This window comes from Spermophilus citellus (genome assembly GCF_964194105.1).
Source record: "Spermophilus citellus genome assembly, chromosome: 15".
Lineage (NCBI taxonomy): Eukaryota > Metazoa > Chordata > Mammalia > Rodentia > Sciuridae > Spermophilus > Spermophilus citellus.
In genome coordinates this window covers 81683760-81710572 of record NC_138195.1, presented here as the reverse complement: position 1 = coordinate 81710572, position 26813 = coordinate 81683760, and the positions used below count along the sequence as shown (strand labels likewise).

At 40.5% G+C, this 26813-nt stretch overlaps 1 protein-coding gene across 1 annotated transcript; it reads right to left on the bottom strand.

The window, feature by feature from the left end:
• On the bottom strand, positions 1 to 26813 carry PLEKHS1 (pleckstrin homology domain containing S1). Its single transcript, XM_081268274.1, has 13 exons — positions 26712 to 26813; positions 26441 to 26487; positions 16245 to 16333; positions 16010 to 16116; positions 14743 to 14877; positions 12389 to 12464; positions 11411 to 11527; positions 8832 to 8957; positions 6751 to 6857; positions 5634 to 5840; positions 4850 to 4951; positions 4020 to 4155; positions 1 to 1461 (listed from the first exon to the last, which is right to left on the bottom strand). Exons 2-13 carry the CDS (start codon positions 26466 to 26468, stop codon positions 1282 to 1284), a joined length of 1410 nt encoding a protein of 469 aa, XP_081124400.1. The 5' UTR covers positions 26469 to 26487; positions 26712 to 26813; the 3' UTR covers positions 1 to 1281.

The following is a 26813-nucleotide window of genomic DNA, read 5'->3' as shown; positions in this document are numbered from 1 at the left end:
ATCACTGTGATTACCAGTGTGCACCACCACACCTGGCTACAACTTGCTTCTTTGATTCTTAATAGTTTGTGCATATTTTTCATAATTGTCTATGCTGAACTTTTAAACATCTTCTATGTTCAGTTATATGAAATCATAACTAAGCAATCTCCAAATGATTTTTTATTACCACAAGCAATATTACAATGTGACAATAAACTTTCTGGTTTTTACTGATATCTTTGTGTGTGCATTTCTATAGGATACCTTTTTAGGAGTAGAAGCAGTTGTCAAGTAGGCAATGTAAATGAGAACATTTTTACTTTCTAGACAATCAGGACATTAGAAAGTGAAACATTTGAATGTGTCTTCTAAGCACTGAAGGTCTTTTCTAATCTTATCCAAATCAAAGGTGTAAGTTAGGATATTTGTTTTCCAGAGCTGGTTGTAGATTGCTGGTTTTGCAACTAAGCAGCTGTGAGCCTCAGAGCTGTGGAGAAGGCACATCACCCACGGTGTGGGGCCTCCATTTCTTCCACGTGCAATGACAGCCTGGTAAGATTCACTTTCTGAAGCCCCTTTTGCTCTAATGTTCCCCGATTTGATTAGTGCTTCAGCTTTCGCCCTCGGCTTGTTTATGAAAAAGCATTTGATTCTTTTGGCCTCCGAGGATCAATTTGTTACTGCACCAATTAGCTAAGAGCTTTCAAATTAGAAGCGCTAAGTAGTTCTCCTTTTATTTGCATAGCAAGTAGGGCACTCTTGGATGGAACCTAAAACTGCTTTGACTTCTAAAATCATTTCTGGGTCTTTAAGCAAACAAGAGATGCATTGAATCCAAGTGGCCACCCGGTCCACATTCTGGACTCTGGGGCTGATGAGTCACAGGAGGTGTTTGGGAAGGCTGCAAGGGTCTCGCATGTCTCCGGGGAATCTTGCCTTCCTGGAATGAGTAGTTCCAAATGGATGTTCCTGAACAAAGAAGCAATTGTGTGACAAGGACCTCACAGAACAGTGTGTACTAATAAGATGAGGGACTTACCCAGTCTGTGTTTGCAGTATCTGGGACAGAGTCTCAGATAACAAGGCCTTCCATTTTCACTGTGTTCCCTAGTCATTATCCCACTTGACCCTCTCAACACCCCTGATGCCATAGTCAGAGCAGTGACAGTTGTCCCCCAGGTAAGGTGCAGGTGCAGCAGTTGAGAGAGGTGTGCTAGTGTGTCTCATATCACCGGCCTGAGTGGCCACGCCTGGCACAGTCCAGGGCTCTATCCTCTGCTGCAGTGAGGTGGTAGCTGGCTACTCCCCAGTCCCTTTCTGCTGGCCCTTTTTAATGGCTGGGCTCCTCTTTGGTGCCCTCTGCAGTCCAGACTTCTCCTGTTGGATCAGTGCAACTCCTTGGTGTTTTAAGAGGCAGGTACAGGCCTCAGCATGAAATTTCTCTGAATTTGGGATCCGCCCGATGGACAGCTTTACTTTCTAAAATATGAGGAAGAAGAAAATTAAATGACTGAAGATCATCCTTAGTTGGTCCTCACTTGGTCCTCCTTCACACCCTTTGAAGCTCTTAGGAAGAAAATCCTGAGATGAACAAGATGGCCAGAGGAAGCCAGGGATGATGATGGTTTTCATTTTCTGGAAGTCACTGGCCTGAGCCTCTAGGGAAGATTCCAGAGAGCTTCATGGATGCCCAGAAGGGTCCAGATGCACCAAGAATTAAAAGGACCTCTTGAAACCAGCGAATCAAAATAAGACCATCAGACAGGACCAGCCTCAGACAAAACTGGGAGGAAATTGACGTTTGATGAGTGTCTCCTTCAACCCAGCAGGCCCTCCCCCTCGACACTCACATTTCGCCACCTTTAAAAATCTTACATTCTCAGCTGGGCGTGGTGGCACCCGCTTGGAATCCCAGCAGCTTGGGAGGCCGAGGCAGGAGGGCTGCAAGTTCAAAACCAGCTTTGGCAACTTACCAAGGCCCTAAGCAACCTAGTGAGACCCTGTCTCAAAAAATAAAAATAAAAATAAAAAGGGCTAGGGATATGGCTCAGAGGTTAAATGCCTCTGGGAAAGAAAGAAAGATCTTACATCCTCTCCCCATCACAGTCTCTACCCCAACCAATCAACTGTAGCCTAACAAGAAAGGTAGATCTGATGGGCTCAGATGCTTTACAATATCAGGGGCCATTGTTCCTTCTCTGGCTCCACATCTTTCTTTCCAACATTCTGTTTCCTTCCAGGAACCAGATATTTGAATTTTAAGAGAATTGTATACACATTTTTACATAAAAGAAAGAAGTCAGGAATAGTGGAGAAGGAGGGCCACTTCCTAATCTTCCAGATAATCATGTTGGTGGGCGCCCCGTAGTTGTCAATAGCACCTAGGAGTTGCAGACAGAAAGGGGAGCCCATGGGGTGAGCCTAAGGGAAATGCAGGTATTCCTGCCCACGCAGGTGACTCTCCAGTCCGGAAGGACATTCGTGATGAAAGCGAGGCAGAGACAGCCAGGTGGAGGTTCCTGGATCTGCTCCCAGTCAGAAACCCTTTTCTTGGCATCTGAGCCCATGTCTGGGTTGGAAACTTCCAGAACAGCACAGAAGGTTATCTTGGCTACTTGGCCCCAGTGTGGATCTTTGGCAGACTTAACGCATTAGTTACCAGTTCACACACCATATGAACTCTTATCCAGTCTTCAATACCTAAGCCAAACTTCACCTCCTCTGAGACACCCCCCTGGTCTTCCTCCATAAACTTACTCCATTCTTCTCTTGTCCTCCCTATTCATGTCTCAGGGACATGCTAAATAGCCCCGATATGCTTTTTTCAATCCACTAATCTATGAGCTCCTTAAGCTCAAGGGAAGGCCATTTTTTTTTTTTTGCAGTCCTACAACACGACACAGTATCCAGCATAAAGCAGATGTTCAATAAATAAGGAATAAATGAATGAATGAACACATGTGTCCTTGCTCTGCCATTAACTAGGGAGGTGTCTTAGCCAACTTTCTCATACTTACTGGGTTTACCCATTTAGATAACCGGGATAGGACAATTTGTTGAGCCAGCAGGGTTACTGTGTGATGCAGAAGAGAGAAGAAATATCCCTAATATACATATGATGCATAGTCATAAACCCTCAGAGTTGGAAGAAAGGTTATCTAGTAGCATGGCTTTTAGAAATTTCAAGTCAGGAAACTGTGTTTTCAAGGGAAGCTAAGACAGGCCAATATTTTGGGGACTTGTCTGTTTAATAAAACATAAATGAAAACCATGGACTTCTCTAACTGAAGCCCCTGCACACTGTCCCCCCTCCTCTTCTCTCTCCCAACTACCACCCTAGAAGTTCAAGAAGCAGAATTTGAAAATGGACCCTCTCACTTTAGAGAAAGGAAACTAAAGCCCAGAGAAGGAAGTGACTTTCCCAAGGTCACAGGGCTAAAAGTTAGAGATAAAATTAGACCAGGATAGAATTAGCCATATGAAAACTACACTAAATAGGAGAGACCATTTAAAAATAGGCTAACCTTTTAAAACCACATGTACTCTGCACACCTACATATTATGTCTAATTCTTATAATAACTATATGAGGACAGTATGATGATGTCAAGACTGAGCCTATCCATGGCCAATAAAAGAAGCAAAAAGAATAGTACCTACATTGAATACCTAGTATGTGTCAGTCACTATTTTAAGCACATGATCACATATTATTTCATTTAATTCTCCAACATCGGGTACTATCAGTATCCCTGATTTCACAGAAGAGAAAATGGAAGCACAGACTTCTTCAAGTAGCTCGTCTGCAATCCATGAGCCAGCCTGATTCTATGCAAACTCTTTTTCCCACACTATGCTATGTCTGAGGTCACAAACCCAGGTACTCTGTCTCCTAGCCCAGTATCTTGCAAATACTACCTTATGTGAAAGGCAGAGTTTCATTTGTATCCCAAATACTTTTCAGACTCCAGTGAAGACCTTGATCTTGTTCCTCCTGCCACTGACTTGCCCTGGCCAGGGTTGGTTAGTAGGACTCACCTCTTTCTGTATGGACCGAGTAAGAAACAAGGAGACCTCCTCCAGGCTTTGGGGTTTCAGGTCATTCACAGCCAAGACATGATCTCCATGGCAAAATAAGCATCCCAGTTGTGGGGGGCCTTCCCACCGGGCCACACTGCAGTAGAAATACAGGGCTCAATACCAGCACATGACACAGTTCTCAGGGAAGGGAGGGTGGGGCCGGGCCTGCAGGGACTCCTCACTCAAGCTGTGCTGGGCCTCATCTAAAGCTGACCAGCTCCTTTTTCTGTTTCGAGTAACTTCTCCTCGGTCACTACTGTCGGAGTCTATCCCTTCCTCCAAAACCTGTGCAAATAATTTCACCCTTGCAAAGCCCTGTGGACTCTGACCTTCTGCTTCCTTTTCTATTGTTAATCTCCCTGCCTCTGGGCTTCTGCATTGTGAGAGCACTTTATTCATTACACTTTTAAATAAAATGCATTTTGCACTTGCTTGTCTGGGCAGCTGTCTTTCTCACCAGGCTGTGGGGCCCTGTGGTGCCACCTTTCTATTGTTTCGTTTTAGATTTTTATAACCCCACAGTTTCAAGTAAACAGAGGATGCTCAGTAAGTGTTGGTGGGCAGTGAGCCCTCGAGGTTACACAACGCACAACTAAAGAACAAATCAGCAAATTCACAAATGAGCAAGCTCCGCCTTAAGAGAAGTCCACGGCCTGGCCAAGGATTCCTTGAGTCTTCTTTGTAACAACATGACAGCCCAAGTCCCCGGTCAGTTTTGTCAAAATGACTGTTCCCTTCCTGTCTTGGAATCTCCTTTTTAGTCCACAACAGTCAATTCTCCCACCTACCATATCCGTCCGGCCGCTTCGACAAGAGCAAGATAGTTGATGACATCTGGCGGAGAAAGGAACACGTCGAGTGTCTCCAAGTGGCTTTCATCCGGGATGTTGCTGACAGAGAAAGCATTTGTAAAAGTCACTTCAGGCGACTGACCCTGGCTCTTGAACTGTCCTCTCTGAGCAGATTTTTGGCCTCCTGTTTCTGAGACAGTTTCCAGCTAATGGTTGTCAAAAACATGTGGAGAAAAATGTGAATTTAAGTTAGACAATTACTCCTAAGTATCCCTCCCCATCGTTCTTGGGATGTGGTTGTGGGTGGGAGACAATGGAGAAAGAGAGAACACATTAAATTGGTTGAATAAGTAAGCATCCTTAAAATGACAACCATCTTGTCAAATGCCTTTGGCATCACTTGAAATCGGAACATCCCCTTCCTTGTCTATAAACCAAGCCTCTTGTGACCTGCATGTGATGTTAGCAATGTTAATGGCAGAAGCCGAGTGACATACTACTCAGATCAGTGTGGATCCAAAGTCCCAGGACCTGAAAGACTAGCCAAGGAAGAATTTTTAAAAGTAGCTGAAGATGCCACCCCAAGTCCAGGGGACTGTTTTCTGTCCAGCTCTGTCACTCACTGTCCTTGGCCACAACATCAATGATAGGGAGAAGCTGGTCAGATTCTTGGCTAACTTGGAGATTTTTAGGAACTGCTTCAAAATTTGAATCCTAAATAAAAACAGAAGGCCTGCCTTTCCCTCAGAACCCATGAGTTTTTAAAAGATTAGAGCTTTACTTGAGTAATATAGACAATTTCACAACAGTCAGTGAGGCCGATCCCTTCTTATCATCTGTGGCCTGTGTTTCTGGATTGGCAGGTGAAAGACACAGATCACTTCCTGAATTTGGTTCCTGCAGTTGGGGGCCTCCATCCTGGGGCTCTGGAAAGGTCTGGGCCTTCTCTGGGCAGTCAGCAGATGCATTGAGTGTATCCTTGAAAAAACTATAGAGTAGAAGACGTTAAAACAAACCCCTTTTTAGCATGTCTATTTACAACTTTCCAAGGTGTGTGTCAGATTTAAGTAGCCAACAGCCACGTGAAAACTAACAAGGTCTTGAAGCGTGTCCAACCCTCCGAATCACAGCTGCAGTTAGGATCAAATCCAATAAGATTTCCTTCTAAAAATGGATATGGAACCAAAATAATCCTTTACAGGGCTTGGAGGACAGACTGTGAGTGTGAGAGACATAAATGCAAAATAGGAAACAATTTTCCCAGACAGAAAACGTCCTGAGGTTGTCACAAATGCTTTTCTGTGGGTTGAGAAATCATTGCCATTTTTCTGGTTTTGAGATTACAGATTGAGCATCCCGCATCCAAGAACCTGAGATACGAAATGCTTCAAAATATGAAATGTTGAGTGCCAACCAGATGTTGTAAGTGGAAAACTCTGCACCATGAAACTTGTTTTCATGCACAAAATTAAAAATAGCACATAAAGTTATCTTCAGGCTATGTGTATAAGATGTCCATAAAACATAAATGAATTTCATATTTAGACTTGAGTTCTATCCCTAAGATATCTTATTATATATATGCAAATGTTCCCAAATCTGAAATTTGGAATGCCTCTGGACCCAAGCATTTTGGATAATAAGATTTTACTTGGGTTAAATGCAGTCTGTGAAAACATTTCTTTCAATTTGTCAATTATTAAAAATGAATTTGGGGGCTGTGGTTGTGGCTCAGTGGTAGAGTGATTGTCTAGCACATATGAGGCACTGAGTTTGATCCTCAGCACCACATAAAAGTAAATAAATAAAGGTATTGTGTCCAAAAAAAAAAAAAAAGAATTTACATTAGTTGTTTTAGGATAACAAGAATCAATTTTTAAAATGGCAGTTTTACTTACCAGGATTTCATTGACATGTAATGGCATTCAATTGTCTTGGGGTCCTGGTCTTCACTACCAGGTTCGATGGATTCACCAGAATCATTGGAATCAATAACATTATCCAACTAAGGACAAGAAGAATGAAAGTAAAGATGCAAGTCTGCCAATCAGACAGGAACCTTCTACTCCTAACCTGGACATTAACCTGGACCCTGAACTAGTAAGTACATCTGCCACTGGATGAATAATGGTTCTCATTTAGGGAATGTCAACCAACCTCACCTACACAAGCTTGAGCCAGTGAAGTTCCTGGCAGACTCAAAGTCCATTCTGTCCTCCTGGGTGCCCTGTGCTTTCTGATACAAGTGTTCTATTGGACTAAATTGCTATTTACCTTCTTCATGTTTCACCACTATGCACTTAATGGCATGAACCCTTGTCCCCAGACAATCCTACTGCAGAATCACAGAAGTGGGCAGGTCAAAGACCAGACATAATGTGGAGCTGGTCATAGGCTACAGTGCTCACAGGCAGCCCCAGTTGCTTGAGGAGGCCCCAAGGGTCCTAGAAACTTCTGTCCTCGGGAGATGCTCAACCAGTCCCTTAGAACTAGGCATCATTGACAGCAACGGTTGCTCCAAACCCCAAGACTTACCTGCCTAGGTCACCACTAACCTCACCCTGGAACACTGCCGCCAATCAAGCTGGTCTTCCCCGTGGCTGCCTCTCACCAGTGGTCCCCAATGTTCATGCTGTTTGCTTCACCTGGGATGTCCCTGTTCTCTTCTGTCCATTGACACTGTGTTCAGGCCTGGCTGAAGTCCCACAGCCTGCCCTGATCACCCCACCTCTGTGGATGGCTCTCTGAATTTCTATTGCACAGATTAATCTGCTTTGTGGACTCTGCATCCCTTACAGTATTTAGCAAAAGACAAGCGTAAATTACAACTGATGCTCAAAAAACACCTGGTTGGTTGGTTGGTTGAACTATCATGAAAGACTGTCCCCTAGCACAAAAATATTCCTGGTGAAGAAGGCTTCTGCACTCAGATAAGCTTGGGAAATGCTGTGCATTGTGTGCCACTCACCTATTTATAAGGCACCACTGCCTCTTAGAGGCTCTGAGGACCCTGCTGTTAAAAAGCTTGTATAACTTGGCACTTCCATAACCATACTCTAGTAGAAAACCCCAGGTCCAGGAAACGATGCACCCCATGCCCCCAGTCATGTGGACTTCCTGTCTCCCATTCTCTTCTCTCTGCACCCATCGCAGATGGAGTGGCTGGGTTCATGTGACTGGAAGACAATTCAGGTTCCGCTACTTCCCAGCCTAGAAGCCAGCTCTGCCCTGATGCTGCTTACAGAATGAAGTCAACTCGGTGTTTGAGAACCATCATGGACTGGCTCTTTTTTCTGTTTTGTCCCCACACACTCTGAATGGCCACCTAACTGAACGATTCATCATACACATATCAAATACTGTTCCATCCCCCAAATCTTTCTTCCCTGACTCCGATGGAGAGAAAAATCTGTCCCATTTCTGATGCTCCAGGCTACTTTGTGCCTCTTTGTGTAACATTATCATGTGGTAACGATTAGACTGTGAGCTCGGAAGGAAGGGGCAGCCTCAAGTCCATTACTGAGGCCACCACGCCTGGGACAGGACAGTGCCTAGCACTCAGAAGGGCTCCAGTGTACCAACAGGCTATTGATACACACCACACAACTTACCACCCGAGGACCTACCTCTTGTTCTCACTTTTCTTTCAGTTCAGAATATTGACAAGCTTCCCAAGTCAATTCCCCAAGTCCAAATTTTAGCCATCAAGTAAGGTCAAATGTCACCTCCTCTATAGATCCTTCTCTGGTTTCCGTTTGGAAATCAGGCCCCGCTCTTCCTATGACTGGCACACCCTGGGACACTGTATAAGCATCTCTCTACAGCATGGGGCCCTTTCTGTCTTATACTGTGGCAACTCCTCCACCAGAGTCAGAGCCATGAGCTCATCATCTATCCTGATTCTCCACAAACAGCGCAGGAAAGGGGCTCAGGAATCACTTCTCTAAGAAATGAGCCATTAGCAGATGGGAAGGGTTACCTCTAAAAGAACACTTCGAGGACTAAGATAATAACTTTCTTCTTGTGTGTCTTGAGTGGTCTCTGTCAAGAAATCACGTGGAAGATGAGCCTGCTTGAATCCTGGAGAACTTTTTTCCATTAAATACTGCATAAAAGAGATGCAGAAGGAATGAATGATTTTATTTTCCAGAGACCGAGCTAAACCACATGCTTTCTGGAAAAGCCACAGTAGAGTAGTTGGATTTCAAGATCAAAGAACCTTCCAAGTGCCCACCCATGCATGCCCACACACCTTGACCTAGCCTCTGGAGTCTGCATCGCCTCCGATGTTGTAAATACATAAGCACATCGTTCAGACTGCTTTCTTGACTACTTGAAGCCTAAATCAGAATAAGCGGTTTTGTCCTGGGAGTGGCGTTCTTACTTACTTAACTCTGCCATGGTGTCCCCACTCCCACCTTTTTCATTATCAGCTGGTGCCATCTGAGCAGGTAATTAACTGGAGGCAGGGCACACCACCCTTCCTCTTCTTGTTCCTAGTTGTCTTTTGTGTTTTGCTCACCTCTTTCTGTTTCCATAGCAATGCTCTTAGGCAGCATCGATCACGTGATGATATGGATTATAGGAGTCAAGGTGATAGACATTCAACCAATTAATTATTGCCTTCTCTTCCCCCTAGATACCACTTACTCCACTAAAATGACTGCTTTGTATGGCAGGAGAATTGTTATGAATTCAATTTAATTCTTGCAAGAACAAAGCCTTAGGGCTGGGGTTTTCAAAAAGACCCTGAATGTTCTCTGAGAAGTCCTTGAAAGGTGATTTAAAAAAAAATGTGTACAGATGATCCAACTTATGATGGTTCCACTTATGATTTTTTGACTCTCTGATGATGAGAAAATGATGCACATTCTGCAGAAAGCATACCTCAAATTTTAAATTTTGATCTTTCCCCGAGTTAGTGATATATGGTATGATATTCTCTTGTGATTCTGGCAATAGCCACAAGCCACAGCTCCCAGTCAGCCCTTCGATTCCAAGGGTGGGGGGGGGGGACAGCTACTGTTCTGTGCTGCTCAGCTGTGATGTCCAGGAGATTAGGTGTAAGTAAATGTACTTTCAACTTATGATATTTTCTGTTTATGAAGGTGTGTTAGGATATAGGCCTGGAGTAAGTCCAAGTGCATCTGTACTTAACTTATGTGCATTTTCTAGCTCTAAGTTTAAATGTACCCTCCATAAGTCATGTTGGAACTTAGTTGCCACTGTAACAGTATTAAAAGGTGGGGCCTTTAAAGATGATTTGGTCATGGGCTCTGCCCTCCTGAATGCACTGATGTCAGTAAGAATATGGTTTCCTGATAGAAAAGATGAATTTGGCTTAATTTCCCTTGTGTCTTACAGGTGCTTCCTTTCTTGTTATGGCACAGCAAGAAGACCCTCAGCAGACACAATCCCTTGATCTTAGGCTTTAGCTTCCTGACTCTGAAAAATAAATTTCTTTTCTTTACAAACTATCCAATCTGTGGTATTCTGTTATAGCACCTGAAAACAGATGCTCACAGACACTCACAGACTCAAATGCTGAGCTGGGGGTGAAAAAGGGTCCCCCTTAATCTGTTAAGTCCCAAGTTTTCAATGCTGTGAATATTACAGCCAAACTGACAAAGAAATCATAATCTAGAGCTTATATATTATTATATTAGTTAATATTAATTAACAAGATTATATCATAATTATTATATTATAATTATATGAGTCTGTTACATAATTCTATATTATAGAATGTATTTTTAATATCTGGGATAATGGGAAAGTAGGTTAAATAACAATGACAGAAACCAACAAACTACGGTATCCTTAACTCGAGCTGGTTAGAAAATCACTGGATCTAAACAGCAGAAAAAGGCAAAGTGATCAATAATGTTTTCCCTGGGGAAAAGGAGACCTCGTGAGTGAAAAGCAAGAGGTCTTTGCTCAAAAGGTTCACAGGACCGTATCCACTTACTGAATGGATAAACGAGATGAGGTGTTTGGCCTGGTGAGTGAGACAGGGTATGAAAAGCTTTTAAATAGTTGAAGAGCTACCAACTCCATAAACTGGGAGGCTGTGCATCTTTAGGGATGGTTGAGACCCACAGAGAGGGAAAGTCTCTAGGGGAGGAAACAGTATCCAGCAAACCCAGGCAGCCCATTTAGGACCGAGATCCAAAGCTGTCGAGATGGAAAGGCAAGGCAGCAGAGGGCAGATCGAGAGTGGCTGTCAAGAGGCAGTGCGTTTACCTCACTCCCTGAAATTCATGAGCATTTGAATGGATTTCATCAGAAACGAAGATGAGGCGACAGCAGTTATAGTGATAAGCAAGACCCATGAAGGTGAATGAAGGAAATCAGTAAGAAAAGAGAAGCCCAGGCTGGACCGTCAGAAATCACAGGGAGACTTTCTCCAGAGGCATTTGTGCCTGTGCGTGGCAAGGTGCCAGGCCAGCAGGCTTTGGCTTTAGCAGAGGGGCCGCAGGCGTGTGTCCAGGACATGTAAATGGAACGAAGACAGAGGGAGCAGGGGACGGGTCCCAAGAGAGAAGGTGATTCTTTTACCATGTGTGGAAGGCTGTTTCGTGGCGAGGTGGGGCTCACAGTCTCCATCACACTGGAAGGACCAAAGACAGGGCTGGGGTAGGAAACCGGCCTTGTATCACCCAGTGAGGGTCTCTCCTGCTTAGGAAAAAGGAATGATATCATCAGGACACAGCTGATCTCTTATCTGGAATGAAAGAAGAGCCTCCTGTGGGCTCTTCCCTCAGCACCTCCTCAGCTGTCTGGGCGCTGGGCTGCCACGGGCCAGTGCTATCTCACAAAGACAGGGCTGATCCTGCCAGCTGGCTCCTCCTCTGTTCCCAAACCCGAGGACACTCTGCCTGGCCTTGAGGGAGGCCCTGAGCTTCCTCAACTTATCAGCTATATCTCCCTCTGAACCCTGCCCGCTCTGCTCTATCATTCAAGTTTACTTATAGATAGACTTTGCTTTCTCCTGCACCTTGGCTTTTGTTCTAAGCATGGAACAATCTAGAAAATATGTGAATAAAGTCACCTAGAGAGCAAAGTTCCACTTGTCAAGGCCTGCACCAACACAAGACTGACGAAGACCCTTATGAAGCAAACTAAAAACTTTAAACTACCAGCCTTTATACAACTGGCAGTATATTAAAATGCAAGATAGATGAAAAAACATTTTTACAGAAACCGCCCTAGATGTAGTCATTCAAAAGAGAATGTCTTTCGTAGCCTGAATAACAATGATGGAAAAGAGTATAGTTCTAGCTACTATTGAAAATCTCTTCCTTTCCTTTCACTCTCCCCCCAGAACAGACATTTGAATTGTCCGTATTTTAGCTCTCTTGCAAAACATGAAAAGTATTTTTTTTCCTTTTGTTCATCATAAAACATAACATTTCCTCACTTATTTATTTCTAGAATTAATGCCTGTTGCCAAGGAGAAAGAAAAAGCTACCATTATTCCTGTTAAAAGAGGGTGGTGTTCAGATGTCTGTTATTTTATGAATGATAGAGAGTCACCTGGGTGTTCTGGTGAGCTGCTCGTGCACCATGGCAGAACGATGATATGAAAGAGACCCAGTCTTTAATCTTCTCCCTGTTGATGGGAACAAACTTTGAGCTGACATGTGGCAACAGCAGCACCTGAACTCACTCATTTTGAACCAGAGGATCATTTTATTTATTCCAATTAGTTATATATGACAGCAGAATGCAATTCAATTCATATTATAGAGCGCAATTTTTCATGTCTCTGGTTGAACACAAAGTACAGCCACACCATTCGTGTTTTCATGCGTGTACTTAGGGTAAGGTATCAGTCTCATTCCACTGTCTTTCCTACTCCCATACCCACCTTCCCTCCCCTTTGCCCAATCTAAAGTTCATCTATTCCTCCCATGCTCCTCCACTCCATCCCCATTACGCATCAGCATCTTTATATCAGAGAGAACACTCAGCATTTGTTTTTTGGGGGATTGGCTTACTTCACTTAGCATGATATTTTCCAATTCCATTCACTTACCTGCAAATGCCATGATTTTATTTTCTTTTAATGCTGAGTAATATTCCGTTGTGTGTATATATATACCACATTTTCTTTATCCATTCATCTACTGAAGGGCAGCTAGGTTGGATCCACAATTTAGCTATAGTAAATTGTGCTGCTATAAACATCAATGTGGCTTTGTTCCTGCAGTAGACTGTTTTTAAGTCTTTTGGGTATAAATCAAGTAGTGGGATAGCTGGGTCAAAGGGTAGTTCCCATTCCCAGTTTTCCAAGGAATCTCCATACTGCTTTCTTTTGGTTGCACCAATTTGCAGTCTCACCAGCAACGTAAGAGTGTACCTTTATCCCCCACATCCTCACCACACTTATTGTTGTTTGCATTCTTAATAGCTGTCATTCTGACTGCAGTGAGATGAAATCTTAGAGTAGTTTTGATTTGCATTTCTCTAGTTGCTAGAGATGTTGAACATGGTTTCATATATTTGTTGATTGATTGAAGTGTCGGTTCAGTTCCTTGGCCCATTTATTGATTGGATTATTTGTTTTTTGGGGGTTAAGATTTTTGAGTTCTTTATATATCCTACGGATTACTGCTCTGTCTGATGTGCTACTGGTAAATAAAAACTTGCTCCCATTCTGTAGGCTCTCTATTCGCTTCACCAGAGGATTCTTTTACTGTGGCTAGAATAGGCCATGGGAGCAGCTATCTGGTAAATATGGATATGTTTGCCAGTAGCTTCAGAGGTCCACCTCCTCCCCATTTGCACTCTGGAAGGAATTCTCATGCCACCCCGGTGAGGAAAGCTCAGAGAAACGAAATGGGAAATAGAAAATAAGAGGAGTAATCCCAGGGCTTGGGGCTTTCGGCTCTATGGTGTTCTGGAGCAAGTGCCCTCCTAGCCTGACAGCGCCATTTTGGCACAACTATCCAAGTGAGCTTCCCCTCAGGGAAGGCAGGTCTTCATGAAGAGTCGTGTTTGAAAGACTGTATATAAATCCCATCTTCTTCACTGCTGACTTGCACAACAGTTTAAAAGAAAGCTCTGGATCTTTAGGTCAACCTAAAAGAGATCAAGGTCCCTCATGCTTCGATATTCCCGGCCTTCTCTGCATAGCCTCTTCCCTTCACCATGGCCTCACCCCCCCCAGCATATAAAAGTGTGCAAAACTTCAGTGGGCACCTTCACTAGCTACAGGAGCTGCTCCTCAAAGAGAAGACCCCTTGGGGGTGAGCACGGTCCCTCCCTTATACATGTAGGGTATACAGGTATTCTTGTACTAGGTCCTTTTACTTGGGATGCATCTGTGGTAATAGTGACTATTATGGGTTGGATCATATCCCCCAATCTGTCCAGGATACAGACATTCCAGTTCTAACTCCCAGTCCTCAGATGGTGACCCTATTTGGAAATAGGCTTGTTTCGGATATATTTAGTTTAGATGAGGTTATACCGGAGTAAAGGTGGCTCCTAACCCAATGTGACTGGTGTCCTTACAAACAGGGGACCTTTAGACACAGAGAGACGCACACCGGGAGAATACCATGTGAAGACTGGAGTCACACTGCCATAAGCCAAGGGAAGTTAGGAGAGAGTCCTGGGACAGAGCCTTCCCTGGAGCCTTCAGAGGGACTACGGTCCTGCCCACACTCTGGTCTCCATCACCTAGCCCCCAGAACAGTGAGACAATACATTTCTGTTCTTCTAAGCCACTTAGTTTGTGACACCTCGTTACAGAGCCTTTGGAAATTAGTATAGCGAGGGCTGCCAGGATGGCATTGGAGATTTAAACATGGTTTAAAATGTTCTGGATTTCGGTTTGCTTTTGCTTAACACCCAGGAGACGACTCTATCTCCTTACAGCCTACCTGTCATGGCTGATGAGGAAGTAATCTCTGTTAGTGGTTCTGATGGACATCACCTCATCCGGGTGGCATTTAAACATCCTCTGCACAGATTGAAGCTTTTCCTGGCTATTTATACCCACGTTGACGCTGGCATTTCTGTTAGATATAGACACAAAGTACTAAGCCAATGCACATACCAAATGAGGAAAAAAAACTAATGTTTGACATTAGGATGCATATTTGAATAAAACTTAAGATCTGCTTGATCCATGTTTTAAAGAGCGTGCAGTAATTTGAATTATTATTGCTATTATTTGAATTATTATTTTATTTTATTTTTTTAGAAAATAAATGTGCACTTTGAATCGGGTTCATCATTAATTGAAACACTGTGTTTGACCTGAAATTTAATTCAAAAGATGCTGTTTCCTTTTTTTTTTTTTTTTGTATTAGGGATTGAACTCAAGGGTGCTTAACCACTGAGCCAGATCCCTCTCTCCTTTTTTAAATGTTTTATTTTGAGACAGGGTCTCACTAAGTTGCTTAGGGCCTCGCTAAGTTGCTGAGGCTGGCTTTGAACTTGTGATCCTTCTGCCTCTGCCTCCAGAGTCACTGGGATTACAGGCATGTGCCACTGTACCTAGCTCAGTTGGATTCTTGAGTTCACAAATCATCTTTTTTTTGTTTGTTTGTTTTGTTTTGTGGTTTTTTGGAATCAAGAATTGAACTCAGGGGCACTTGGCCACAGAGTCACATCCCAGCCCTATTTTGTATTTTATTTACAGACAGGGTCTCACTGAGTTGCTTAGAGCCTCTCCTTTGCTGAGGCTGGCTTTCAACTCTCAATACTCCTGTTTCAGCCTCCTGAGCTGCTGGGATTACAGGCGTGCGCCACTGAGAAGGGGACCAAATCATCTTTTCAAGTTGTTTTCTTGTACATACTTTTTTTGAAAAGAGAAGACAAAAAAGTTGACCTAATTTTTTTTTAAACCCATCTCGGCTTTATAAAATGGCAATTTCACCTGTTCCCTCCCATCCACACATTAAGTGAAACTCCTTTCCAAATGAATGCTTATTAATTAAAGACTTATCATCTGTAACATAGTATGAATGAACATTTAACTACCTTTTACTCTACGTGTTCATAATTTTAGTTCCCTTTCAAATATCATAATAGGATTAAAGTCCATAGTTCCTCTGTCAATGATTTAAGTTTAAATTTACATGCAACTTGTTAGTATCTGACTTGATAAGATGTATTATAAATTTCCTTGCTCTGGATACACACCGATCAATTTCGAGGGAACCTCGTTGGTGATGGTCTTTGTAATAGGAAAGAGTAAGACCCTTGTCCCCATTCTTTGACAGGACACAAAAACGCTTTTTCCAAGAGGTCTGAAAGGTGAAGAAAAAAAAAGAAGAAGAAGTTTTGCATCTCAGTTAAATCTCAGAGAAAGAGAGAGCATTAAAAAAAATGCTCATGATGCTGGTGGGAGGCTTGTTAATCTGTAGGGAATACTTACTGCGGAGGAGAAAAGCTGAGGAGGTGGTGACTTAATAAAGTAATCTTGTTTATAGACTTCATTTTCATAATAAAATGTGAGTTGCTTGCCTAATAAAAGAAAGTGAACAAGACTCAGTTTGTTCTCTCATAAATTTCAGAAGAGAACTGCTTCAATCAGATAACACTGTTTATTTCTGGAAAGGTCTTCAAACCATTCATTTACTCATAAGATCGTCCTATGTCAGCCCAAGAAAAAAAAGGAGCAAGTGTGTGACTCTTCCTCATCCACGGCTGGGGCTGTCATTCAAAGGATGCTTCGAGGTACCTTTGTCCTGCTCACCCCCATCTGGTTCTGTTTCTGGAATATGTCACTGACTCTCTAGGTGTGAGCACAGGTTTGTCACCATTCCCATTGCAGGAGCAAGATAATTCTGTACCTCTCTTTTGTTTGCAAATAAAAGTTAACCACTTGCTATTAAAAATGAGGTGGCAAAAGTGCTTTTTTTGGGGGGGGTGGGGGAGAGGGGCAGGTGGAGTGTCTGCAGAACTTGGAGAGAGAGGAAAAGTCAGGACGGCTGCTCACCAGAATAACTGGACACTGGGGTGCTGATCCCAACATATGTACTACAGAATCTTGATTCTGTTTTCACTTACTTACTTAATAAAGATGCTCTCAAATTTCCAAAGCCAGGTGCAAATTAGACTTATATCTTGATTGTGAAAGTAAAACCAATCGCTTAAAAAACTATTTAAACAATACTTTGGTTTTCTAAATAATGAAAGTAGTACATATTTCTTGTAGACATCTTGGAACACAGAAAAAACTAAAAATGCTTATAATTCCAATACTTACAGAGAACAGTTAATGTATGAGTAGCTTCTTGATTTAATCATATTCACTACCTCCTTTTAATAGCAAGTGGCTTTGCTTTGGTTTGCTAGACCAAAGGGCAATACACAGAGTCCTCAAATATTCAAGAATAGTAATTAGCATAAGGGTGTGCCGAATCTACCTGAGGCCAGGGTAAGAACCATTAGAAAAGATCAGAAGGAACAGTGTTCAGTGTTCACACAGGGCCAGCAAAAGCACCCATTCCTTTCAGCCATACTGGAAAGACCTATAATTTACTTATAATTTACAGGACATTAGGTAGAGTCCTGAGGAATAATTAGCCCTAGACTGAGGACTGTGCCAAACTCACCTAACAAATCATAAAAACAAGTCTTAAAAGGACCAAGTTGTTTTCAAGAAACTTAACTGCATCCCAGAACAAAGATCAAGATTTATAGTAAAAAAAAAATATATATATATATATATATACATATATATATATATATATATATATATATATATATATGTATATATATATATATATCCAGTACCCAATAAGGTGAAATTTGCAAAGTCTGGCAATCAGTCCAAGATTACCAGGCATGCAAAAATGGCAGGAAAACATGACTATGATGAAGAGCATAACCAAACAATCAAAACAGACTGAGAGCTGACACAGATGTTAGAATTGGCAGAGAAGATCGCTGAAACAGTTATTATCACTGCATTTTTAAGAAATTGGGTAGAGATAGAAAATTTAAAAATACCCAAAGTGAACTTTTTGACATGAAAATGACAATGTCTTTAGGGGAAAAAGAAATACAGTGGGTAGGAGTAACAGAGAGTGAACATTGTAGAATTTAAAAACGTGAAAAGAACACCAGAGTGTTGTGAAAAATTTCAAGTGAACTAATATACAAGTAATTGGAGTTTCTTAAAGTGGGGGAGGAAGACAGGAAAAAAAATTCAAAGAAATAATACTATAAATTCTATAAACTTAAAACTATAAATCCCAAGATTCCAGCAAGTCAATGAGCCCCAACCATATGAAACACAAGATACAAGGAAATACACTAAGGCAGATCAAAATCAAGTTACTCAAAACCAGTGATAAAGGAAAAAAATCGTAAAAGCAACTAATGGAAAAAAAAAACCACGATGTATACAGAACAAAGATTAGGAACAATGATACTGATTTCTAGTCAGAAACAATGCAAACAAGAAAAATAGAACAATGTACTTATAGTAATGAAAGAAACACTGTCATCCAGAATTCTCTATGCAGCAAAAATATCTTTTAAAAAATGTCTTAAAATTTTTAAAAATATCTTTTAAAAAATTTTAAGACATTTTCATATATGCAGTGCTGAAAGAATTCATCACCAGGAGGGTTGCACTATAAAAATGTTAAAGGAAGTCATTCAGGCAGAAGGAAATCTTCCAGATGGAAATCTGAATTTATAAAAGGAATGAAGAATACTGAAATGGTACCTACAAAGGTAAATATGTGAGCTTTGGTCTTATTATTTAACACATTAAAAAACCCATTGAGGGGCTGGGGATATAGCTCAGTTGGTAGAGTGCTTGCCTCATATGCACAAGGTCCTGGGTTCAATCCCTAGCACTACAAAAAAAAAAAAAAAGATTGACTATTAAACAAAACTAACAATGATTGTGCACATTATAATAGATATATAAATAAAATGCATTCCAATAGCAGCATAAAGTCCAGGAGGGAAAAATGGAAATGCACTTTTGTAAAGTTCTTGTATTATTGTTGAATTGGTATAAAATCACTTAAAGTTAGATTATAATATGTTAAAAATGTATATAAGCCCTAAAGTAATCACTAAAATAATAAATCACATAATGATAACTAATAAGCCAATAAGGAAGATAAAACAGAATTATTGAAATTCTCAGCTAGTCCAAAAGAAGGCAGAAAGGACAAGAGGAGAAAACAAAGGGGAAAAAAAGACAAATAGAAAACAAATATCAATACAAAGCTGAGTGGGCAGTGCACACTTGTAATCCCAAATACTTGGAAGGCTGATGCAGGAGCATCATAGAAAAAGATACACTATGCTAACCCAGCCAAAATTTGCAATGGTTGTATTAATATCAGTCTAGATTTCAAAACAAAGAATACTACCAGGGATAAAGAAGGTAATTTCATAATAATAATGGGTTCAATTAATCCTAATAGAACATAACAATCCTAAACATATATGCACCTAACAACAGAGCTTCAAAATACCTGAAGCAAAACCTAATAAAACTACAAGGAGAAATAGATATATTTACAATATACTGAGAGACTTAAATACTCCTCTCATTATAACTGAGAAGACAAATAAATAAAAACTGAGCAAGGATATAGTAGACTTGAACAACATTATCAGCCAACTTATCCTGAGTGATATTTATACAATACAGAACACTTCACTCAACAACAACAGAATGCACATTCTTCTCAGGGGTACTAGCAATATTTACTGAGATAGACTCAATCTGAGTTGTAAAAGAAGTCTCAGTAAATTTAAAAACATTCGAGTTATAAAATTGTGTTCCCAGAGTATAATTTCCAATCAAATTATAAATCAATAAAAAAATTTTATTTATTTATTTTTTATTCTAATTTGTTTTATATGCCAGCAGAATGCATTATAATTCATATACACATAGAGAGTACAATTTTTCATATCTATGGCTATATACAAAGTATATTCACACCATTCCTGTCCTTATACATGTACTTAGGGTAATGATGTCCATCTCATTCCACCATAAAAGAAAATTTCCACCATAAAATTTCCTGAAATAAATAACTCCTGGATCAAAGAAGACTGTTGAGAGCCACAGCCGAAGGGGCCCCAGCAAACTTCCAGCTGCCAGCAAACTTTCAGACTGCCAGCTGATGATTGGCTCACAGCGGCCCCAGCAACATCTAGCTGATTGGCTCCTCTGCCAGGGACTTCTTTGGCTCCGCCTACACGACCCAGCCAATCGGCCTCAAGAGCAGGAGGATTGTGGGAGGTGGTGAGGCTTGTGTTTGTGTGAGAGGCTTGTGGGAAGCCAGTGGTGGCAGTTGGGCTCTGAGGGTTTTTCCTGAGGAGCTGTTTTGTTTGGCGTGTGTGGTTCTAAAACTAAAGTTCGTTTCTTTTGACAAGTGGCTCCTGAATCGTGCCCAGCCAGATTGTGGCAGAAGACACTTTTTGTATTGGATGAAAATTGAAGCACAATAAATCAGATTTTTTTGGATGCCACTAAAAAGTATTTAGGAGACATTTTATTGCACTAAATGCCTACAGTAGAAAAGATCAAGATCTCAAGTCAATTAGCTCAGCTTCCACACTAAGACACTTGAAAACACTGAATTAATTAAATGTAAGTTAAAGAAAGGAAAGGAAATAAAGATAAAACTGAAATTCAATGACAGAAAACTGAAAGACAGTGGAGAAAGTTAAAGAAACCAGAAGTTGATCTTTTTGAAAATATCAACAAAAAAATCCCATTTTCAGCTTTGCTATTGAACACTGTATAAGAAGGTCTTTCCTGAGCAATTAGGCAAGAAACATAAATTAAATGCATCCAAATTGGAAAGGAAGAGGTAAAACTATCTCTATTATGAGATTATATGAATCTATATAGAAATCCTCATATAGTACATTTTTTAAAAGCTTCAGGAGAAAATTCAGTAGCTTACTTGATCAGCACAAAAATTAGTCTTATTTCTATAAGCCAGCAATAAATAATCTGAAAATAAAATTAAGAAAGTAATCCTATTTACAGTAGAATCCAAAATAAATAAATAAATAAATAAAATATCTAGGGGTAAATTTAATTAAGAAGGTGAAGTATTTGTACATTGGAAACTACAAAACATTGCTGAAAGAAATTAAAGAAAACAACAAAAAAAGAGAAAAATATCCCACATTCATGCATTGGAAGACTTATCATTGTTAATATGTTAATACTATCCCAAGTAATCTAAAATTTCAACACATTCCTTATCAAAATTTTAGTGACTTTTTTGCAGAAATGGAAAAGGCAATCCTCAATTGGAATTCCAATTGAATTGCCAAAACAATCTTGATGAAGAATAGAGAGAACTCAGACTTCCCAATTTCAAAACTTAATACAACACTACAGAAATCAAAAGCATGGTTCTGGTGCAAAGATAAATATACAGACCCGTGTAATAGAGTTGAGAGTCCAGGAAAAACAAAAACAAAACCAAAAAAAACCCCACACATCAATGGCCAAGGCCATTTGATGAGGAGACGATGATCTCTTTAACAAATTGTGCTAGGACAACTGGAAATCCATACATGAAAAAAAATGTAGTTAGACTCATACATCTTATCAAACAAAAAAGTTAACTCAAAAACCAATGACCTTAATTTGAGAGCTAAAACCATACTATTCCTAGGAGAATACATAAGGGTAAATTTTCATGGTGTTGGATTTAACAGCAGATTCTTAGAAATGACACCCAAAGTAAAAGCAACAAAAAATAGATATATTGTATCTCGTCAAAATCAAACACTTACTCATATCAAAAGACGTTATCAAAAAAGTGAACAAACAACCTACAGAATAATGGGTAAATATTTGCAAAGCAGATATCTGATAGGTGCTTACTACAGTACTCTTAAATGCATTAACTAAAACAACAACCCTATTTAAAAAATGGACAAAGCAGCCCCGGGAGCCCAAGCCTGGCCGCACCAGACTCTCCCTGCTCGGTATCCTTAAAAAACAAATGTCAAATGTCTTCTTTGATATAAGGGGAGTAACCAAGGACAGGGTAGAGACGAAGAGCTGGAGAAGAAGATTAACATTAAACAGGGATGATAGGCGGGAGGGAAAGTGAGAGGTAAGGGAAATTGCATGGAATTGGAAGGTGAGCCTCAGGGTTATACACAATTACATATAAGAGGAAAGGAGGAGTAGGAGAAAAATTATATAAGTGGAAGAAACGATTTATAGTAGAGGGGATAGAGAGAGAGAAGGGGAGGGGAGGGGAGGGGAGGGGAGGGGAGGGGGGACATTGGAGAATGGGATAGACAGCAGAATACATCAGTCACTAGAAAGGCAATTTGTAAATCAATGGAAGTGTAACTGATGTGACACAGCAATCTGTATACGGGGTAAAAATGGGAGTTCATAACCCACTTGAATCAATCTGTGAAATATGGTATATTAAGAACTATGTAATGTTTTGAACAACCAACAATAAAATAATTTAAAAAAAAATGGACAAAGGACTTGAATAGACGTTTCTCTGAAGAAGATATACAAATGCTAATAAACACACAAAAAGTTGTCCCACATGAAGTGGGAACAATGAGAAACCATTTTGTGCTTGCCGGGATGGCTTCATTAGTAATGATTATGGTGGAAAGTAAGTGTCCAGTGAAGATATGGAGAAATTTGAACCCTCCGACGCTGCTGGTGGGATGCAAAATGATTCAGGCATCGTGGGAAACAATTTGGTAGTTCCTTAAAAAGTTAAGCACATAATTATCATATGACCCCCTCAATTCCAATCTTAAGCATAAATTCAAAAGAATTAAAACGGCACTCAAACAAGGACACCTACACACACGCTATATCCAGTGCTGTTCACAAGAGCTAACCATGGAAACAGTTCAAATGTCCATCATGGACCTGGATAAACAATTTGTGGAATATATATATATATATATATATATATATATATATATATATATATGAGATGGAAAATTACAAGTCATAAAAAGAATGAAGTAGTGATAAATGCTTTGACATGGATGAACATTAAAAACATTTTACAGAAACAAAGCAGCCAGAAACAAAAAGTCACATACTGTATAACTGTATTTCTTTGACGTGTCCTGAATACATAAATCCCTAGAGTTAGAATGCAGATTAGTGCTTGACAGGGACTAAGGAGAAGGGAAAACAGAGAGACACTGCTCAGTTGGGTGAAGGCTTTAATCCAGGAGTGAGGTCATGTTTCAGAATTGTATAGAAGGGGTGGCTGCACAACACTGTGAATATGCTAACTGCCATCAAATTATTTCCTTTAAAATAGTTGATTTAGGGCTCAGGATGTGGGGCTCAGTGGTAGAGCACTTGCTTAGCATGCACAAGGCCCTGGGTTCGGTCCCCAGTGTTACAAAAAATAGAAGAAAATAGTTCATTTACTTTTTCTTAAAATCTGTTTTAAAAAGTTAAAAGGCTATTCCACTCCAAAGGAATATGCAACCATGCAAAGATTTATCATGGATGTTCATAGAGTTTTACTTGTAATACCTATAGACTGGAAGCAATCTATATGTCCACCTACAGGTGACTGGATTAACAAATTGTACTGTGCCCATACAACTGAATACTATTGGGGAATTAAAAGGAACAAACTATTGATATATGCCACAGCAGAGATGAATCTCAAAAAAATCATGCTGAGTGAAAGAATCCAGATGACTTGTTGATACTGCATGATGATATTTATGTAAAATTTATATGGGGCTGGGGTTGTGACTCAGCAGTAGAGCGCTCACCTAGCACATTTGAGGCCCTGGGTTCGATCCTCAGGATCACATAAAAATAAATAAAATAAAGGTATTGTTTCCAACTACAACTAAAAAATAATATTTAAAAATGTATATATATATATATATATTTATTTTTTGATATTTATATAAAATTCTAGAATATTCCAGTTTATATATGGAAAAAGCAGAGCAGTGGTTGTCTGGGGAAATGTGTGTGAGTGGAAGAGTGGGAGACAATGGATGAGAAAGCTTGTGGAGTTGATGGATAGGTGCATTATCTTGATTGGGTGGTGGTTTCACAGGTGCATACATATGTCAAAACTTGTCAAATTGTTAACTGAAACCTGTCTGCCTATTGTATGTCAATTATACCTCAATAAAGCTTTTTTTTTTAAGAAATCAAAAGATAAATTTGGAAAAAATAAATAAACCTCTTCTTATCATCTCATTCCTTCATTCTACTAGGTAAAATAGATATATGATTTTGCAAAAATTTATAGACAAATGCTCATATCAGCTTTCTTTGTAATAAGCAAAGGCTGAAAATAACCCAATCATTTTGTCAATAGGAATATTGACAATAGGTAACAAAGTACAGCACATCCATGGAACAGGGATATTACTCAATAAGAGGGAAAAACTATTAATACATGCCACACTGTGGGTGAATCTCCAAAGAATTAAGCTGAGTGGAAGAAGTCAGACTTTATACATTATAAGAAGGTACTATATGACTCCATTTGTGTAAAACTCAGGCAAATCCAAAGACAGGAGGGGGAGGCAGTACTGCGTGCTGGAGGGAAGAACTACAAACAGGTCTAAGAAAACTTTTGAGGATGATGGCTATGTTGACTATCTTGATGGTTTCCCAGGTGAATGCATCTGTCAAAACTTATCATGGTAAAGAAACTGTGGTATATACTCACAATGGAATATTACTCAGCATTAAAAGAGGATAAAATCATGGCATTTTCAGGTACATGGGTGGAGTTGGAGAATATTATGCTAAGTGAAGTAAGCCGATCCCCAAACACTAAAGGCCAAATGCTTTCTCTGATTAGTGGATGCTAATCTATGATGGGGGGGCATGGGAAGAATGGAGGATCTTTGGATTGGGCAAAGGGGAGGGTAGGAGGAGTTATGAGGGTAGGAAAGATGGTGGAATGAGATGGACATCATTACCCTTGCACAAATGGTGCTTCTCTACACCGTGTACAACCAGAGAATTGAAATGTTGCAATTCATTTGTGTACAATGAATTGAAATGCCTTCTGCTGTCATGTACAACTAAGTAGAACAAATTAAAACAATAAATATAATTAAAAAAAGCAAAAAAAAAAACTTATCATGGGGGACTGGGGTTGAAGCTCAGTGGTAGAGCACTTGCCTAACATGTGTGAGGCACTGGGTACGATCCTCAGCACCACATACAAATTACATAAATAAAATAAAGGTATTGTGTCCATCTACAACTAAGAAATATATTTAAAAACTTATTGTGGTATTACACTTCATTTCATTCTCTTGTTTGTTTACTTATTTAGTGGTATACTAGGGATTGAACTCAGGGGGACTACACTACTAAATAACATCCCCAGCCCTTTTTGTTTTATTTTAAGACAGGGTCAGCTCACTAAGTTGCCCAGGCTGGCTTTGAACTAGAGATCCTCCTGCCTTCACCTTCCCAGTGGCGGGTGTGTGCCACCGCGCCTGGTTCAGATAGTATACTTTAAATACGTGCAGTTTATTGCATGACAATTGTAATAGATGATAATAAAGCTATTAAAAATATGACCAATCTGAAATTCATGACCATGCTAGGTCCATGCTCCAAATACTTTGAGGTTTCCCAGTAAGATGGGGTAAAGGTCTGGCCCCGTGTGGTGCCACCCTTCTGTGTCCTCCTCCTCTATCCTACCCCAACCTACCTTAGGATCCCGTTCTTGTCTGACACATCCTGCCTCTGAGTGACTTCACTGCTTTTATTCCTGCCATTTCTTTGGCTGAGATGTGTTTTCTTTTTCAATCTCTTTTAAGACCCTGCCCATCCTGTAAGGTTCAGCTCAAATGCCTTCTCCATAAAGCTTCTCTGGATTTCTACGACTCTTTACACATTTTTTCTTCTTTGGTTTCCACAGCATTTTGTCCCTATTTCCTGATCACAGCAAAGCCTGACTGCATGTGCTAGCCTGTGTTTTCCAATACAGCTACTTGCGGGCGCTTCTCTTAACTTTCCAGTGAAATGATAAATTCCTTAAGTGCAATGACTCTATTATTAATTTACTGGCATATCACCCACAATATGAAGCACACAGACTGAGAGTAATAGGTTCTTTGTAAATATTTTTTAGTTGAATGGAAGAATTTGGTTTCCAAGTTATTTGATCCTGAACTCTGCTCTTCTAACCGCTTGCCTTTAGTGGATTATGTGAATAGGAGCCATGATAATAGAATAATGTACCTGAGCTACCTTCACAACAAGCTTCATAACAAGATAGGCAGTTTCTCTAATGAGAATTTCATGCAAAATCATGGAAATCCACGCCTGTTTTTGCTGGGCCATCGTTTGTTATGAGCACTGTCTCCAAGTAACAAATGGAACATTTGGCCCACGAAAAATCACAAAATGTGAAATTTCTAGACACGTCAGCTCTTACAAGATAATTGAGTGAATCCAAAGTTTGTGCTACATTCTCCAAACCAAGAATCATGATCCCAGAGTGCCCACCCTCTATTCCCCCCATTGAAACCCATGTGTGCATCCTGGTTAGCTTGATTGGATTTGTTTTTCATTTTTTGATAAAAAGATTTTTTTCCTTTTGAAATTATGCCCCCAGGTACCTGGACTCTTTGGAGATTTGGTTTCCATTACGGCCGTCTGTTCTCACCTGTCAAAAAGAAGGGTAAAGTGTCAGTTGGTCTCCAAACGACTGTATGCCCCTTTCCATCAGCCACGGAAGCACTGAGTATCGGGATGGTGCTCACAAATGCTGGGGGGACGGGTTCTGATATCCCCTTTTCATTCCTTTAATACTTTCCTCCTTATCCCTGAAGCTGGTGATGGCCATGGCCATGGCAAGCTGGTGGACAAGTCCAGGCAGCTTGTGCTTACCAAGTGGGTGGTCTGTGGACGTGTTGGAAAGGTGACTGAAGGAGCCGTCTTTCCTGGGCTTTTTTTGTCCCTGTGTCAAGAGCATTTCTGACTAGAGAGCCC